Source organism: Macrosteles quadrilineatus, unplaced genomic scaffold (assembly GCF_028750875.1).
Source record: "Macrosteles quadrilineatus isolate MER2022 unplaced genomic scaffold, UCM_ALF_1.0 Scaffold_4__1_contigs__length_99947679, whole genome shotgun sequence".
Lineage (NCBI taxonomy): Eukaryota > Metazoa > Arthropoda > Insecta > Hemiptera > Cicadellidae > Macrosteles > Macrosteles quadrilineatus.
Window position 1 is genome coordinate 87552515 of NW_026542597.1, and position 16664 is coordinate 87569178.

The window sequence follows — 16664 nt, forward strand, 5'->3', positions numbered from 1 at the left end:
ATCATATGGGTGTATGAGAATAAGTGAACCTTATTTCTATTCCGTTTGCAGAAGCGGGCAATTAGAGCTATATTTTCTTTAAAAAGACGACAAACTTGCAAACCGGTTTTTCAAACTTCAAACATCTTAAACGTTTCCATCCATTTACATTTACAACACCTTGTCATTCCTAAAACAACACATCGACAAGTTCAATACTGTATTTCCCATAACCATTATTACAATTTAAGCTTCTTATAATCTCCCTGTCCCTTTGTTTCTTGTTCTTTTCCCTATACGAGACGAAATTGAATTCAATATCAGATTTTGTGAGGAAGTTGAACAATTCCTTGTTTGTACGATCAAAGTTGTACAAACTAACTAATCACACAGTCGACAGTAATAACTAATTCAGTTGACATAAATAACTAACAGAAATAAGCAAATACTGTACCCCCGCCGCAGCAAACCTTCCGTCTAAGCGAATTTCCATTTGCCTGAATTGATTTTTAATTAAATCTTGTTTAATATAATAATTAGGTTACATACCTTATAAATCCGACAAACAGCTCAATTTGAAAAGAAGGTTGTTTACATGTTTCGGCTTGTATCGGCCATTGTCAACAGACAAGACCAACTGGTCTGCATCCTGACCTTGCCAACGGTGTGCGTGCGTCCTGCCCGTGTATTATAATAGGCCTATTAGAAAGTATTTTCGTTTTCGTAATGTTTTCGTCCCGTCCGTGTGTGTGTTTGTGTATGTACTTTTAGTAGGAAACAATGCAAAGGATTTCACCATCCAACTGCGATGTTTTGACAATGGCCGATACAAGCCGAAACATGTAAACAACCTTCTTTTCAAATTGAGCTGTTTGTCGGATTTATAAGGTATGTAACCTAATTATTATATTGAATACAACAGTTCAGGAGCTAGAATGGAAATGAATTTTTAAATCTTGTTTTAATTTAATTTAATTTAAAAAATGTAATTTAAATGTTGTTAACATTAGGTTTATTGAGTACCTAGGTTTGCTGCTACATGGAAACTAATAAAGTGCCGTGACAGCTTTACAATCGTTACGATATTATACGTTAGTTGATAGTTAAGTTACGTCATTATCACTATTTATCATCACGTTCGAAGTTGCTCGCTCACCGTCTATAGTTTGTGTATTCATTGCCGCGGTGTCCACTGTCCAGTCCACTGCACTGAGTGACGACTGACGAGATCAAAGTCCGCAGCAGTTCGCCTAATCTCCGCTAGGTGTGTCACTGACATGACATGAAGGTCCGCAACAGTTCATCTAATCTCCGCTAGGTGTGTCCGCAACAGTTCGTCTAGTCTCCGCTGGATGTCACTAGCCTCGACATATACTAAATCCATCGTCGTTTCTTTATTTATTTGTATTTTAAAATAAGTAAGCCCCAATAAACAAATTTATCTTCAGTTAAAAAAAATACCCAGTTAAAAACTAAACAAAAGGACAGTTCTACGATTTGAATCCGCGCTAGTTAACAAAGAAAGCTGTGTATCCGCTTATACGTTCTCGCAGCGATTTTTGAGAAGCTGAAACATGACTACCCTGTTTGACCGGGTAACCATTGATATAATCATTGACTTTATATCTACGATATAATTTACGACCTAAATATGTAAAAAAAACATTATTTTAAAAGCCGAAAGTCGTGTTCTTTTCTTAACCTAGGACCGATGATTGGCTTGTAATTAAGCAATTAAATATCTTGTCGGTCGAGTAATTTGCGTGAGTACGGTATCGTAATTGGTAAATTAATCAATTTTGAATGGAATAATCGGGGTCAATCAATAATCTAATATAGGTTTTCTTGGCTTTAAATTCTCGTAAACAAGAAGCTTTTTTCTATTTTCAGTCCTTCCCTTCCGTTTAATAATCAGTCCATTGGTAAATAGCCATGATTCGAGATTGTTTATTGAGTAAATGTCAGTCTAATTCTTAACTCGAATTGACATTGTAATGGTCAAATTATATTAGGGGGGGGGTTCGTTTTAATTATTTAAAGACCACTTTTTAAGACCAAAATTGCTTTAGAAAGTCACTAAACTACTTTAAAAATATAAACAATTTTATATATTTTTTTACCCCAGACCCCGCTCTTATATTGGGAGTGTTCCACACCCCCCCCCCAAGCCCCCCGGGAGCCCCCTTGACAAGGTCCTAGAACCGCCACTTAAAAAGAAGACCTGACCCCCCCCCCACCGAAAGTTTGTCCTGGCTACGGCCTTGAGTATATGCCTACCAAAGTTTGTGTGTTTGAAGTTCGATCACGCAATAACTACTGGTCCGATTGGGCTGAAATTTGGCATAATGATGGTAGCTCACATTCGCGATTAGCATATAGTCATATTTCTATCTCGAAAAATCTTTTTGGACTCCGCCCCAGTGGGTCTGGAGTTTTCCATGTTAACTTTATAAGTATTCATATTGAAAAGTAATTAAAGAATTTTGACAACTGTTCTTTAAACAAGTTAGTTCTATGATATTCAGTAGCATTAAAAAGTTATAACGTTTACCAACAGGGTGCAGCATTAAACATTTTTTGCAATTTGACAACAGCTAAGCTAATTTGATCTAAGCAGCAACAAAAAAGCTGTGATACACAAATAAAGAGAACTGCCAAAGTAGTTTAAGTAGTTTTTAACTTGTGATATTGTGTGAATGATTAATAATTTACTTGTTTCTATTGTTTAGGTGCAGAGGACATTATTGGCTATGGTAGATGACACTACAGTAATACTACAGCATGCTTTTAATTTAAAGAACCAAACTTTCTCAAACTGTGCCCTCCTCCATTTTTTAGGTTTTTTTAGTGTGGCCTTGCCTCCTCCCCCATTTCAAATGTAAAGCACGAGTATAACTGCAACAAGAATTTTATATTTATACGTCAACCCCATAAAAAGGACACTGCTAGTTTATTTATAAACCCCATAATGATCAGGAACAGCTAAGTCCATTCAACCACCAAAAAGCTACTGATTTTCCTCAGGATCAACCCGGCAGCCTTTTGATTGGTCGACAGCTATACCATAATGTTGTTAAAGCGCCTATATTTTGGGCAACTTTCAGTGCACACTTAACAAAACTGCAGTTTCCATTAGCTTTTTAGAAACAATTTTTACCAAGACCGACTAACTTCTCACTAAAAATAATATTAAATTAATTTTAGAAGTGGGCTTATATACAGGGTGGTAAAAAAGTCCCTGGACAGTTAAATATTTTAAAAAAATAATGAAGATAGAGCTACAATACTTGGTACAAAGTTACAGAGCATAAAACTCTATTTTAACACATATTCAGTGATCCAATAACTCTTCAGGGGGACGGCCCACAAGGAGTCGGAAGAAAATCTTAAATGGAAGCATAGGTCAATATGCACATCAAATTAAAGGTCTTTTTTAGTAGAATACAATGCCGCAAACCGCACTTCAAAAGGTTGATCCTGCGCAAAATGACAGTTGTTCAAAGATTCATTTAATTAACATTGCTATTATACGCTTTCTCCTCAGGGGGCACAGCCCTAGGAATCGGAAGAAAATTGTTAACGTAAAAATAGGTCGATATGCACATAAAATTAAAGGTCTTCACTTGTAGATTACGATGCAGTAAATTCAAGCTCAAAAAAATGCCTGAGTAAAAAATGGCAGCCGTTCAAAGATTCAAAATGGCGGATTCAAGAAATCTTTGAACATCTGCCATTTTGCGCTGGATCAACCTTTTGAAGTGCGGTTTGTGGCATTGTATTCTACTAAAAAAGACCTTTAATTTGATGTGCATATTGACCTATGCTTCCATTTAAGATTTTCTTCCGATTCCTTGTGGGCCGTGCCCCTGAAGAGTTATTGGATCACTGAATAAATTATGTGTTAAAATAGAGTTTTATGCCCTGTAACTTTGTACCAAGTATTGTAGCTCTATCTTCATTATTTTTTAAAATATTTAACTGTCCAGGGACTTTTTTACCACCCTGTATAAGTTCGATGGATGACCTGCGATATAAGTTAACTTACAAATAAATAAACCCAACCTGTTAACTTCCTCCTAGCCGACAAAAGTGTAGGTGAGGCTTTTCTATTGAGATCAGCTAAAGGTGATCTCCTTTATTAACTTACCAATCCTGAGCAAAACAGTTACACATCGATAACAAGATTTGGGACCTACAATGACATTGTAAGTTACTTAAGCCTACTAGGTGATTTGTGCAAATTAGGCATTGAAGAGACAATGTCCTGTTACTAGCTGCTTATTCAGTCTTTGGAGCTCAAAGGGGTTTTGAGTCTTTTGTTTTCTTCCTGGACACTATAAAAATAAATAATCAGTTCCAAATGTTAGTTATTTCTCCACTACAGTTTATATCTTGGAGCGCTCACAATTAATTGTTACTAAGTCTGTCCTAGTTCTCCTTAAGATTGAGAATGAATTTGTGTAAAGTCAGTTGCCATGAAACCTTGCACCATGTCCTCTTATACTAATCTTCTATGATGAAGGGATGACCAATATGAAGGTTTCTTGTTCAGTTTCCTAGGTATCTTTTACCTTTAGGTCTCATAGTAATATCTAGACCCGGGACTATTTTCCTTTTGATGTCTTCGGAGGTAAAAAACACTATTTGTTAAAACTGTTAGATTTGTGTGTGTGTGAACACGATAACTCAAGTAAATTTGGCACAATTTTGATGAAATCTCAAAACCTGGCATGAACATGATCATGCTGGCATAAACTAGAATGAGTTTGAACCTGTTTGAGGACTTGGTAGTCCTCAAACAGGTTCAAACTCATTATGGGAACTGGGTGTTATTGGGTACCTACCTATTGAAATTTGGTTTTTTTCCATAATGTACTCTTAAAACATAAAATGTATAATTTTCATTACTGGCATCATGTAGTACTAAAATAAACATTTTTTTTTATTTTGGAGTTTTCCTCCGGGACCATTTATGTTTATAGAAAAATATGCGTTATCGCCTGCCGGCAGTTTCAAGGGCAAGATGTACCTCGCCTTTTTTTTGGAACCTATTAAACATAATTTCGCCTTTCCCCATCCCCCGTACTACCCGTAAAGAGTTGAAGCCTGGGAGTTCGTATCACGGAACCTGCTCCCGTGTGTCACTGCTTGTGATACAAGTTCCCGGAGTGTAGATCTGTGTGTCACCAATGGCGTTGTTCTTTTGCAATATATTTTTATCGATATTTCTAGTAAGGTTTTTGTTGTTTAGTGTACACTTCTATAGATTATACATAGTTTTCATACTTTTGTGTATTTTTATATGTATAAAATTATATTGTTTCATTTGTCCGTTTCAATACCTTTATAAAACTCCTTGTGTGACGTCTAAAATCAAAAACACCCATGAAGTAGGGTTGAGCAAATAAACAGAGTCTACTCTTTTAGTTGTTCTTCTAAATTTGTGACTGAGCTTTACTGAGTTTGTGTATGTGGATTAAATGCACTACTTAATTAACACTCTTAATTGATCGAAGTATAATGATAAAAGTTTCAAGTCTAAAAATACTACTAAAGAATCATTCCAAAGCTATATAAGGTGTATTTTTCATTGAGGTTGCTGGAAAATTTCAATTCAATTTAAGCCAAGTTCAAAGATACATGGAAAGTTCTATTGTTATCAAAATATACTCCTTGTTGAGGTCTCTCATTTGAAAATTAAAGTTAAGAGCAAATTTAAGGATCCAAGTTCATTGGTTATCAAGAATCACTTGCTATCGAGTTTATAGCTTCTTCTAAAGGCGGTCTACATGCGACAGGCGCCAAGCACCGAGCAGCGACTCGTCGAATCGTGAGTAGTGTGGATACTGGATAGTCTATTTGGCAAGCAGCAAATATTCGTATTGATGTTTTCCTGTTCATTGTTGGTATTTTTGTACACATCAAAGTGAACGAACATTTGCTATTCCAGAAACGAACAGTTGCTCAGAAAACAACACGAGTGTAGACGTCTACTCGTTAATCAACGAATAGCAAGGTTATACAGAATCAGTCACCGATAAAAGTGCCTATGTACATTCTTAAGATAATAAAACATAATTAATAAACAATAAAATATTATTGTGAGGGGAGAAAAAACACTGTAATACAATATCAAACAATTTACTAGCAACGTTTGCCTTTGTACAACATAACAAACCTTGGTAAAACAGATGGAATAAATAGTAGTCATAAATAATTACAGTTAAAGATGCAGTCTTTATTATTGTATCCATTTGAATCACAATTTAAATAAGTCAACTAAAAGCAGTAACAGTTGCAGAAACATTTGACAAAAAAATAACAAAATATATATAGTGATTTTTATTGCAGTACAAACTATTCTGGCTAGACTTAAATACTTTTCTTGCATGCAAAACAGAAAAAAAATAAAATAATATAGTGATTTTTATTACAGTAGGCCTACAAACTATTCTGGCTGGACTTAAAACATTTTCTTGTGTGCAAAACAGAAAAATAACAAAATATAATATAGTAATTTTTATTAGAGTACAAACTATTCTGGCTGGACTTTAAACATTTTCTTGTATGCAAAACAGATTATGAAACCCCATATTTAAGACGATACCCATAAGACAAAACCATACCTTTTTTATAACAGTATAAAGCATACTAACAACAAGTACCGAGCATAACAATATTATGTAACTTTGACTATACAGTAGCCTACCTCGGAGACTTAACCAGATAAAGCCGTCCGATATAGCAATGAGGTCTAAAACTCATTCAATTAATGTTTCCCAATGCCTAAGTTATATATTCTATGAGCTGTATTATTGTCCTTCTATTTTACATCATATTATATATCATGTAATGTTTCTAGTAAGCAGTGGCAGCCTGGATTTAACATTTTTTAAATAACCGCATTGTAAAAAGGATGAACTTTTAAACAATAAAAACTCAAAATAACTTAAAAATTTACTGAAAAGGAAAAAGAATTTGAAACTGAACCGAAAAACAAAACATGTAACCTTGTAAAAAAACTACAGAAACTTAAAAACAATCACTGGAAAGGTTTATTATCAGACAGAAAGTTTTTACTTCCAAGATGAACTACTCCAAGTTGCAAACAAATTTAATATCGATTATCGAACAGAAAAAAAAGAAAATTATATTTACAGGAACATGTGAACGTGAGTAATTGAGTTATTTTTTAAAAATAAAAAAATTATTCTTTTCCAGCTGACCACAACCACTTGAAACAATGTATTTTTTTTAAATAAGTGATCAGTTTATAGCGTATGCCCATGTTTTGGCATACTCTTGGTTAAGCTTTGCCCAATTGAATAGTAGTTGGATAAGAGGTAGGCTACTGTAAAACTAATTTTAAAACGGTAGATTATAATTCAAAAGAAGTAAAAAAAACTTTAAAAATTCACACATATTTATAGAATAAATTTCAATATATAGATTTTTACATCACATTTAGAAGTTGAAGTTGGCCATGTTGTTGGCGTCTGACCAAGCAGCATATCTGGCTCCATCCATTTCCGAAGCAAGATCCTGACCCTCCAGCAACTGATGATTCTGGCCGCCAATCTTTTGCCCGCATCCTCTCACAGGACAAATAGCAACTTCCATCGCTCCGCCACACTCGGTAATACAGTACAGATGACCGTTCTTGCACTTGAACCAATGGCCAGTCTTCTGAGCACTTCTAAAACTTGAAGACATCGCTTGATTTATCATCGATCTTTCTGCTGCAGTCACTTCGGAAGAGCTTCTGATGAGGGTTTTAAGTTTTTCAAGTTGGTGTTTGGCAACTTCATCGTATACGTCGTCATAAGCAGAGATTGAAAAAATGACATGTTCAGCAGCCTTTCTTGTCTCTTTCACAATGGAATTTGAAGCTGCCATGCGGTATTCTGCTGAATTCACGTAAACGAGAAGATCAGCGATTCTGTGAATGCGTTTCACTTCTCGTTGAAAACACTCCATCTCCTGTTCACTGATCTTGTGACGTCTTTTCATCAAAAGTTTGGTGATGCAGTTTATATTGGCATTTAACAATATTTTTCCCTCCTCAAACAATTTGGACCAAACCTCTAGTTTTCTTGAATAAACAGAAATAAAGAACTCGGTCCAGAAGCACAGCAGATGTAATCTCTGAGTATCAATTGTGTTTCTCTTTTTACCCTTTACATCTGGCAGTTCTACTAGAAGCTCAAGGTACATTTTCTGCAATTCATCGTCCATTTGTTGATCTGGAAAGAGAGAAAATCAGATTGTGATTACTTCTAATAAACTCATTTAAAATTCATGATATTAAAATATTTTCATTTATTAGACATCAGACCTGTGTAACAACTAAAAACTGTATCAATATCAAGCTTTATGATTTTATATCCCTATATAAGATGACTGTTAGTCATGATCATGATACGATAAAGATAAAAGTTAATTAAAACAAATTAATTTATGATACTAAAAATATTAAAACGTAGACAATCCAACACAAGTAGACTTCTCATCCCATTGCAAAATCTGAAACTTGTTTATCATGTTTAGTTTATGTTGGTAACCCTGGGCGGTAGTGTCGACAAAATTTTTTTACTATTATTTTAGTTAGGGTTAATTTTATGATTTGTGCTTTATTATTAGTTTGATATAACTAATGGACGAGATATAGTTTATGATTATATATTTTATTTGGTTAAATGAGGGTTTAAATAACTGAAATAACGAGAAACAAATGGTAAAGAAAAACACAATCCTAACAGCACTGGAAGTTTCATTTTGCTACTTTTTTATCAAGATATTTCTAATAAATAAGTAGCCAACGTAGGGTTTGTTTCATTTTGAAAAATTCTTTGCCGTGGTAACTTTTCACACTCAAGTTTTATTCACATTGTATTATTATAGCTTTTGGAATACTTTTTGTGTTAACTTCTACTTAAAGTGTTTTTTTTTTTTTTTTTTAATAATCTAGAAGGAAGGTAGCCTTGAAAGATTTTACACATAACAACTGAGCTTGGATAGACATTCTTGTTACAATACGGTTTCTTTCTTGTCTCAATTGGTTTAAAGTAAAATTGACCTGAGTACAGTTCTTTTAGCCTAAAGTATTACCACAGATATTAGCTTGACACACCCACTACCTGGATAAACTGATACTAGTAAGTTTAAACTGACAAATGAGAAAATTAAGTTATTTTTAAGAATACCTGAATATTTACACAAGTCACGTAATTTCATAACTTTGAGAACCAAAACTCACCCCTAGTTGACATCTGTTGGAAAGTTATCTGTTGTATCCTCCTCAAAGCTTTAGCACGTTCTCTAGATATTTCGTCTCGTTTTCCGAAACACTTGGCTTTCACTTGCTGTATGTCCATGTATGTTTTCTTGATAAGGTTCATGAACCTCTGGGTTTGGACGATCGGCGATTTACAACGAGGGCACACTTTGCAGCCGATCTCTCCTCCATCTTGCTCTATGTTGAGCCACATTTCAAGACCAGTCGATTCTAACGTGTGTCCACAGTCGACTAGCAGTACCCATCTAGAACAGGCAACATAAATCAAAATAGGACAGAGTTTAGAGAGCTTTCCAATTTTTTTTTCAGTCTGAGAGACAAATGTTTTACTTTCAACATTAGTTTTTGAATCTATGAATCACACTAAGTAAAGTGATGGAGAATGGAAAAGATGACAGCTTGGGGAAAGATCCCAGGCTATAGATAAACGTAAAACACTTATTTCGGAATTTCTTTATATTTTTTGTTCTAGGACACTAATCTAGCCCAGGATTGTTTTCTTATTACTTCAGGCTAGATCTATGGGTTGCGGATCCCTCGAGAAAAAACATATTGGTGATTGGCAGGATTTGAACCCGACACCTCAGGGACCAAAGGCCCGTCCTTTACCTTTACAGTAGACCAGCTCGCTCCCAACATATTTAGTTATACGTGATTGGCAGGTTTTGAAACCGACACCTCAGGGGTCAAAGGCCTGCGCTCTACCTTTAGACCAGCTTGTTCCCAACATTTTAGCGAATTTCCCATATAGGGAATAAAACCGCAGGGGGCTCACGCTTGCGTGGGTTCGTGGCCTGGGCGACCACGCGGACCCTAGCTCTCCCAGAGGGGAGGTAACTGCCCGGTGTCAGACCCGGCACTTCAGGTAGACCACAGTTATGGACGACTGGTAAGCGCCAGCCCCTTAGGGGGAGCCTCCAGTGACATTCCCTCCATTCAGGGTGGGGGGGGTGTTTAGCTCTCAGTGACGCCGTTAATTCCGCCTCTCCTCATCTACCTGTAACTGTGGTTGTGACTGAGTCCTACCTGTTGTGTTCGACTGACATTTTGTGAGGCATATCCTCGACTTTGGAAGTAGCCTCGTCCTGGGAGGTGAAATACCTAGCCCCCAGAGGGGAGGTAAATGCTCCGTGTTGGTATCGGCATTTTCAAGTTGGTCACAGACATGGTCGACTGGGCATCGGGTCCCAGTGACATTCCTTTATCCAGGATGGAGGGGTGTTTAGCTCTAGGAGAGATGGAAGTACATCATAATCTCTAACCTACCTGTGTCTGTGGTTCTTTGGGCTTCGGCCTGCTTGTTGTGTGCGACCAGCGTTCAGTGGGCAAATCCTCGACTTTGGAAGTAACCTTTCCTGGAGGTGAAAACGGGCAAGTACCCGCAGCTCACGGGGACACTCAAGGGCAACGTAACTTTCCGCAGTGTGAGGGCAACGGTTTGTAGGTACTTATGCAAACCTATCCCTGTCTCTGAGCACGGACGGTATGGTTATCTTGAGTGTGGGGGGTTCTTCCCGGAACCTCAATTGAGTCAAGGGTGTCGCCACCTCTGGTGGATAGGTTCATCCGGGTGGGTCCCACTTCTATACCTGCCTCCTTTTGGGAAACCCTGATGGCCTGGCAGTGATGTTGGGTCTGACGGGCAAACGAAGTAGATCGGGTGCTGGGTCCGAGCCCGCCAGGGGTATCTGGGGATCTATCGCTCTGGTTATCTCTGGTTTCCCAGCAATGGGTAAGGCCTCGATCGGGCAGCGGTGTAAATGGGAGGTTGGGGTTCCCCCCGTCAGCGTGCTGATGGTCCCCTTCCTCCTGGCTATTGATGGCGGGTTCTGCCTGTCAGGGATGAGATAGGTCCCGAGTGTTGCTTGCACTAAATGCGTCGGGGCGCTCTACTATGGACCTCTAGGTTCCGACTTAGTGGAACCCAGGTGGAGTGACGCTTAAACAAGCAGCCGGAATCCCTGGTTAGGATTGAGGGGCAACCCTCTTTCCGAAGGGTCTGCTTCGGCAGCCGGCGAGCCTGATGACCTTAAGTCATCCGCCCATGATGTGCTAAAGGTTGATGCGTAAGCTTCGGCCTACATCATGGGGCCCGGGTATGTCCTGAAGGATAGGTACGGGGTAAGCAGTCAGGGGGCTTCGGCTCTCATGACAACAAATAATAATAATAATAATATAGGGAATAAGCTATTACCGTAGTACTCATGGTAAGACCTGGACGCGGGACCGATTTTTTTTTTCGTTTTGAGGTCCCTAGAGGCCAAAAACACCATCCGTTCAAATTCATATATATATATATATTTATATATTTATATATATATATATATATATATATATGTGTCCGTCAGCACGATAACTCAAGCAAAAATGATCCGTTTTTGATGAAATTTGGTACAAACGTGTAAACCTACGTTTATTCGAACGAGTTCGCGATCCAGCATGATCGGACCATGGGAACGGGTGTTTACGGGGGGTTTTATGGGGTAAAAATAGGTTTTTTCCATTTTTGACCCAAAAAACTTAAAATTTTGCAATTCATTTCCAAACCATTTTGTAGAGCTTAAAAAAACAAATAATTTAGTATATTGAAGCGTTATTATGCGCCTAACGGTTACGGACAAAATTCCAAAAAATTGTAAATTTAAAATTCCCATGTTATTCTTATGGAGAATAAGTAAACTGTTGTAGTTTGCTTGTTTATGAACATATTTTGATCAAATTTGGAAAATGTTTTTATTTCTTACTAACTATTAACATAAAAAAAAAAAAAAAAAACAATTTTACCCTCCCTGATGCAGCAAACCTAAGTACTTGTTAAACTAATTCTATTTAAATCGGGAATAAATGTTATATTTTTAAGTAGACATTTCAGTGTAAATCCAATCAGTCAAATGGAAATTCGCTTAGTCTGCAGGTTTGCTGCGGCGGGGGTATTTATTTATAGTTCTGTGTCAGCGATGAGAACAACAATGATGTGTAACAAGTCAAAAGTTACTTTAGAGGCAGAAAAATAAAGTGCAAGGAATATAATGCAGCAAAAGACGGAGAAATAACACTTTTAAGGACTGTCAAGTGTATAAGATGAAGGCATAGTCTAAGGAATGAACAAACCACAAGAGCAAGAGAGGTGAATTAAGGAAGTTTAAGAAAAACCGTAGAGAGCATAAGGAGGATGTGATAAGAAGCCAGGAAAAAGAATACCTAGGAAAATGGAATTGATAATGGTAGCGGGAAGGAGGCCAGGAGAAACTTAAAAGTATGGAGGGTTAAGATGGTGGAGGGACGGGACTTGGTGGGATGAACGGAGATGGGGTCATTTAGGCTGAACCTCAGATTCAGTAATTACCATAACAGAAGAGGATATGTATGTATAGTATAAAAAAGGCAGTTCAAGTTGTACCTATTATAAACATATGGAAATTAAAAATTAAAATGATTAAAATTATTTTCTTTACGATCTTAAGAACAATAGAAAATATTCGCTGACCCCTCATTGGAATAAATAAAGAAAAGATAAACGCAAGATCTCAAGTTCAAGTCACGTTCCCACGGGCAAAGACCTGGCTGAGAAAAAGCCAGGCATATATTGAATTTCTATCTCAAATGCATCGTTGAAGAAATTCTAACCGATGGGAACAATCGACGAGAAACAATGTTGTTCCCAGATTTTAATTGTTAATTTCCATATGTTTATACTATCCAACAAAGCATCAACAAAAGCCTTTTTTTTCACAACTTTTATAAATTTTCTATAAATTGAGGGGTTATAAAAAGGCCCCCAGACCCCGCATTAGTGAAAAAAGCAGTAAACTATTCTAGTTTTTTTCTTCGTACCCAGACTCCAGTAAATTTTGTATGTATATACAGGATTTAATTTTTGCAAATATATTTTTTTGTTTATATTTTTTTTTTCCTTTACCTATCTTTTTACAGTTTAGTGAAAGACACCACTACAGCAAAAAGTGGATTTTTCATCTGTGAAGATCAAACTGAATATTAATTAGGAAAAACTCAATATTTGGCAGTATTATTAACATCAAGTGTTCATATAAATAAAATTTGGAATGTTTGTATGTTTCATCATTAAAATATCCACAATAAAGAGATTTTATATTCAAACATATCAAAGCAAAAATTTAAAATTACCCATACCTTAGGGACTAATTTAAAAGTGATTTATTGTCGTATTTTACACAATTTGAAATAGCTATAGATCTACAAAGCGTAAGTTTAATTAATTGTTATTAATAAATGTTGCATCAATTAACTATCCCAATTGTAAAATTTACTTCAGTTTTGGGTTTCCAAAGGCAGAAATATGGTGTTTACGGCCAATTGTTAAACATCATTTCCCAAAATTTTAAAAATCTTTGAACCATTTACAGCAAACAGAATTTCTATATTTCGTCCATCATTATTGTACAGTGTGTTTTAAGCCTTGAAACAAATCTGTATTTTTAAATCCGAAATAGATAGAAATATTCTGCTTGTGGCATTGATTCTTAACAAAGATTCCGCAATTTTTTACACCCAAAATATTGTTCAACCCCCCTAACAGGGTAGTGGGATAGGGGGAGACTTATTTTTTTCAAATAGCGACCCCTATTCAGTGAAGGGCTTGTCAAAAGAAACACAATATCGCAAATCTGAGGTGAATATCTCATCCCTAGCCAAAATGGCGGGTATTCCAAAATGGGTGATTTTTTACATAAATAAAATTTTGGAATACCCGCCATTTAGGCTAGGGATGAAATATCTACTTCCGGTTTGCGTCATTGTATTTCTTTTGACAAACCCTTCAAAATGAGGGGTCACTCATTACTCAAAAAAAGAATTGTGGAAAGAAAACAACCGAATATTGCTCTAAAAAATATTTAATAGTAAAAGCCAACAAAACTAGATAACAATAGACATGCAAACTAGCTTAAACAAAATACAAAAGACCTATAAAGAAGAAACTACACTGCATTAGGCAAGATTTGTTTACCAAGCAATACTTTGAACATGCAACCATTTAATAATTGGTGTCAATCGCAAAAGCATTTCCAAAAATTACAAAAGCAAAACTCATACTTGGAATCCTCCTCGGTTTCTTCTCCAGTGTAGAATATCTCCTCAAAATGTTTCGGCTCACACTGGCGACAAGGAGGGCAAGGCTCGCCGCAGAAACCAACACATGAGTGTCCGCAGCTCAGCCGCTGTGGGCAAGACTCATAACACGGATCTCGATCACACAGCTCGCCGCAGCGACGCAAGCACTTCAGATGTGGACAAGAGTAGTCACACGGCTCCTGTACACCACAGTCAATTAATAATACGTAAAAAAAAGGTTCGTGAAAAAAATGTAAACTTTTAAATATTAATAATTTTTTTGTTTATGATTCCTTTATTGCTGAACACCTTTCAGATTCAAAGGCGTTTTTAGACTTTAGGACTATTGGTAAAAACTGGTACAGAGAACTTGCGGTAAAAAATGTTTGGTGTCGGAGAGTTGGTACATAGGTACCAACAGAGATGAGTCTCTTTGAGAGGTATTCTGACAACGACGACTAAGCGCCATCACATCAATTGAACTATGGGCAACCATGAACCAAGGCTGTGGCCGCAGATATCATAGAATTGGTGTTTTTATTTTTCCCAAGTGAGATAAGTAAATAAATCTGCGAGTTTCAAATTACCTTTGAATGTTTATTCAGAAACATAAAAGTAATAAATCCAAACCAAAACCCCAAAAGTTTGAAAATTCTTTGATTACTTGTACAACTAAACCTACTGAGAATCAATTTTGCTCAGGAACCAGTACCGGCACATCAATCTACTACAGTATGCAATTCTCAAATAAACTTTCAGTTCCGTTTACTTAAAAGATATGCCTTCAAGTTAATCAATTAGTATCAAGTAGTGTCACCCACAATACAAGTAGGCTGCAGTGTATTTCAAACAGCAATCTCTAAGTTGGGGTTGTGGGTTACGACGGTAATTCTCATGGCAAACTTAGAAATGTTTGAAATTGAAATTACCTTGCAAGAAACACACTCCTCGCCACATTTTCTGCTGCATTTCGAGTGTTTGCACTCGTGTCTGCACGGCTCCTTGCACGGAGGGCACACCTCTCTACAGTTGACTTTGCAACTGTGAAAACGCAACATGATTGAAAACATTGTTATAAACGATGGAAACTTATGATATTTGTATTCAGTGTAGGAATGTTGGTGCTGCTATCAAAGTGCAACAATTTTAGTATTTGCCTTAATTGTCACTTTTAAATTACCATTTATCAATAAAAACTGAGAAGTGATAGACAATTTGACTTAAGCTGGGTTATTAAAGCAAACAAAAAATTCCAAAAAGGTTAAAGGCCTTTTTTCAACAGACGTTTGTTTGTTTACAAAAGCCTCAGACTGTGTGTGGCGTATCAAACAAAGGTAGAAGTTAGCCTGTATAGTCCAAGAGTAAACCTATTGAAAAGATTTAGAGTTGGACACTACGGTCCAAAGCACATTTTTGCCATGAATTTATAGTCTCTCCTAACTGATGCACCAATTCATCAAATCAAACTAACTATTTCGAATTTAAGTTATATCTGTCTTGAGATTCGAGACTAATAACCTGAAAAAAACCCATATATTACAGTGCCAACTTTTGTCATAGGTTCTTTCTCGTCATTTTCCTAACATTCTTCAAAAAGACTACAGGCCAAAAGGCTACATTCAAGTTCCACAACAAATGTACTTGTTAAAAATTCTGTCTACCTGTGACCGCAAACGAGGACATTGCCGCAAGTCTCGGTGCACACTTTATGTATACGGCCCTGCATACACTCGCTGCAAGTTCCGCTACAACGATGCTTGCAGTTCAAAACTTGACCGCACGGATTCTGGCAGTATTTCATCAACTCCTCTGGACTCACTGTAAATATGTTATAATGAGTATCACATTTGAATATAGATTGATAAAACGAGACAATTATTTATCCCAATTTTTGATGTTACCTGTTTCGTAATCAAAATAACATAATTAAGTTAAGCTACCAACAGTCCATTTTTAGTATTACGAGAATGTTTTGGATGCAAAAACGTGGACAAAATAAAAAACTATGACAAATATAACTTACTTCCTTATTTTATCTGCAGCAAAAAACAAACTTTTAAATAACAATCTGAGATGCAATTTGACTGGTAGAGTGACTTACAACCATAAGAGAGTTAAAAAACCTAGAAGATTCGAAATTGACTTGTGTCAGTGGGAAATAGACTACTGAAAACTCGAAAAGTGAAAATGTGACTTTGAGAATGGGAGTGTTGAAAATCAAACCGTCAAACACTCGGAGCGTCAGCATCTGAAAATGTGACTTTGACAATCTGAATGTCCAAAATCAAACTAAGATTCA

General features: G+C 36.5%; 1 protein-coding gene across 2 annotated transcripts in view; it reads right to left on the reverse strand.

The window, feature by feature from the left end:
• Positions 1–6104: 6104 nt before the first annotated feature.
• The window catches only part of LOC128993656 (NFX1-type zinc finger-containing protein 1-like), a 45514-nt gene continuing 34954 nt past the window's right edge, over positions 6105–16664 (reverse strand). For both annotated transcript variants that reach the window (XM_054417717.1, XM_054417718.1), the window contains exons 14-18: positions 16027–16183; positions 15295–15406; positions 14348–14565; positions 9236–9519; positions 6105–8222 (exon numbers count right to left, since the gene is read on the reverse strand). In XM_054417717.1, coding sequence (XP_054273692.1) covers positions 7444–8222; positions 9236–9519; positions 14348–14565; positions 15295–15406; positions 16027–16183 — 1550 coding nt within the window. In that variant the 3' untranslated portion in view covers positions 6105–7443. The remainder of the gene's footprint in view (positions 8223–9235; positions 9520–14347; positions 14566–15294; positions 15407–16026; positions 16184–16664) is intronic.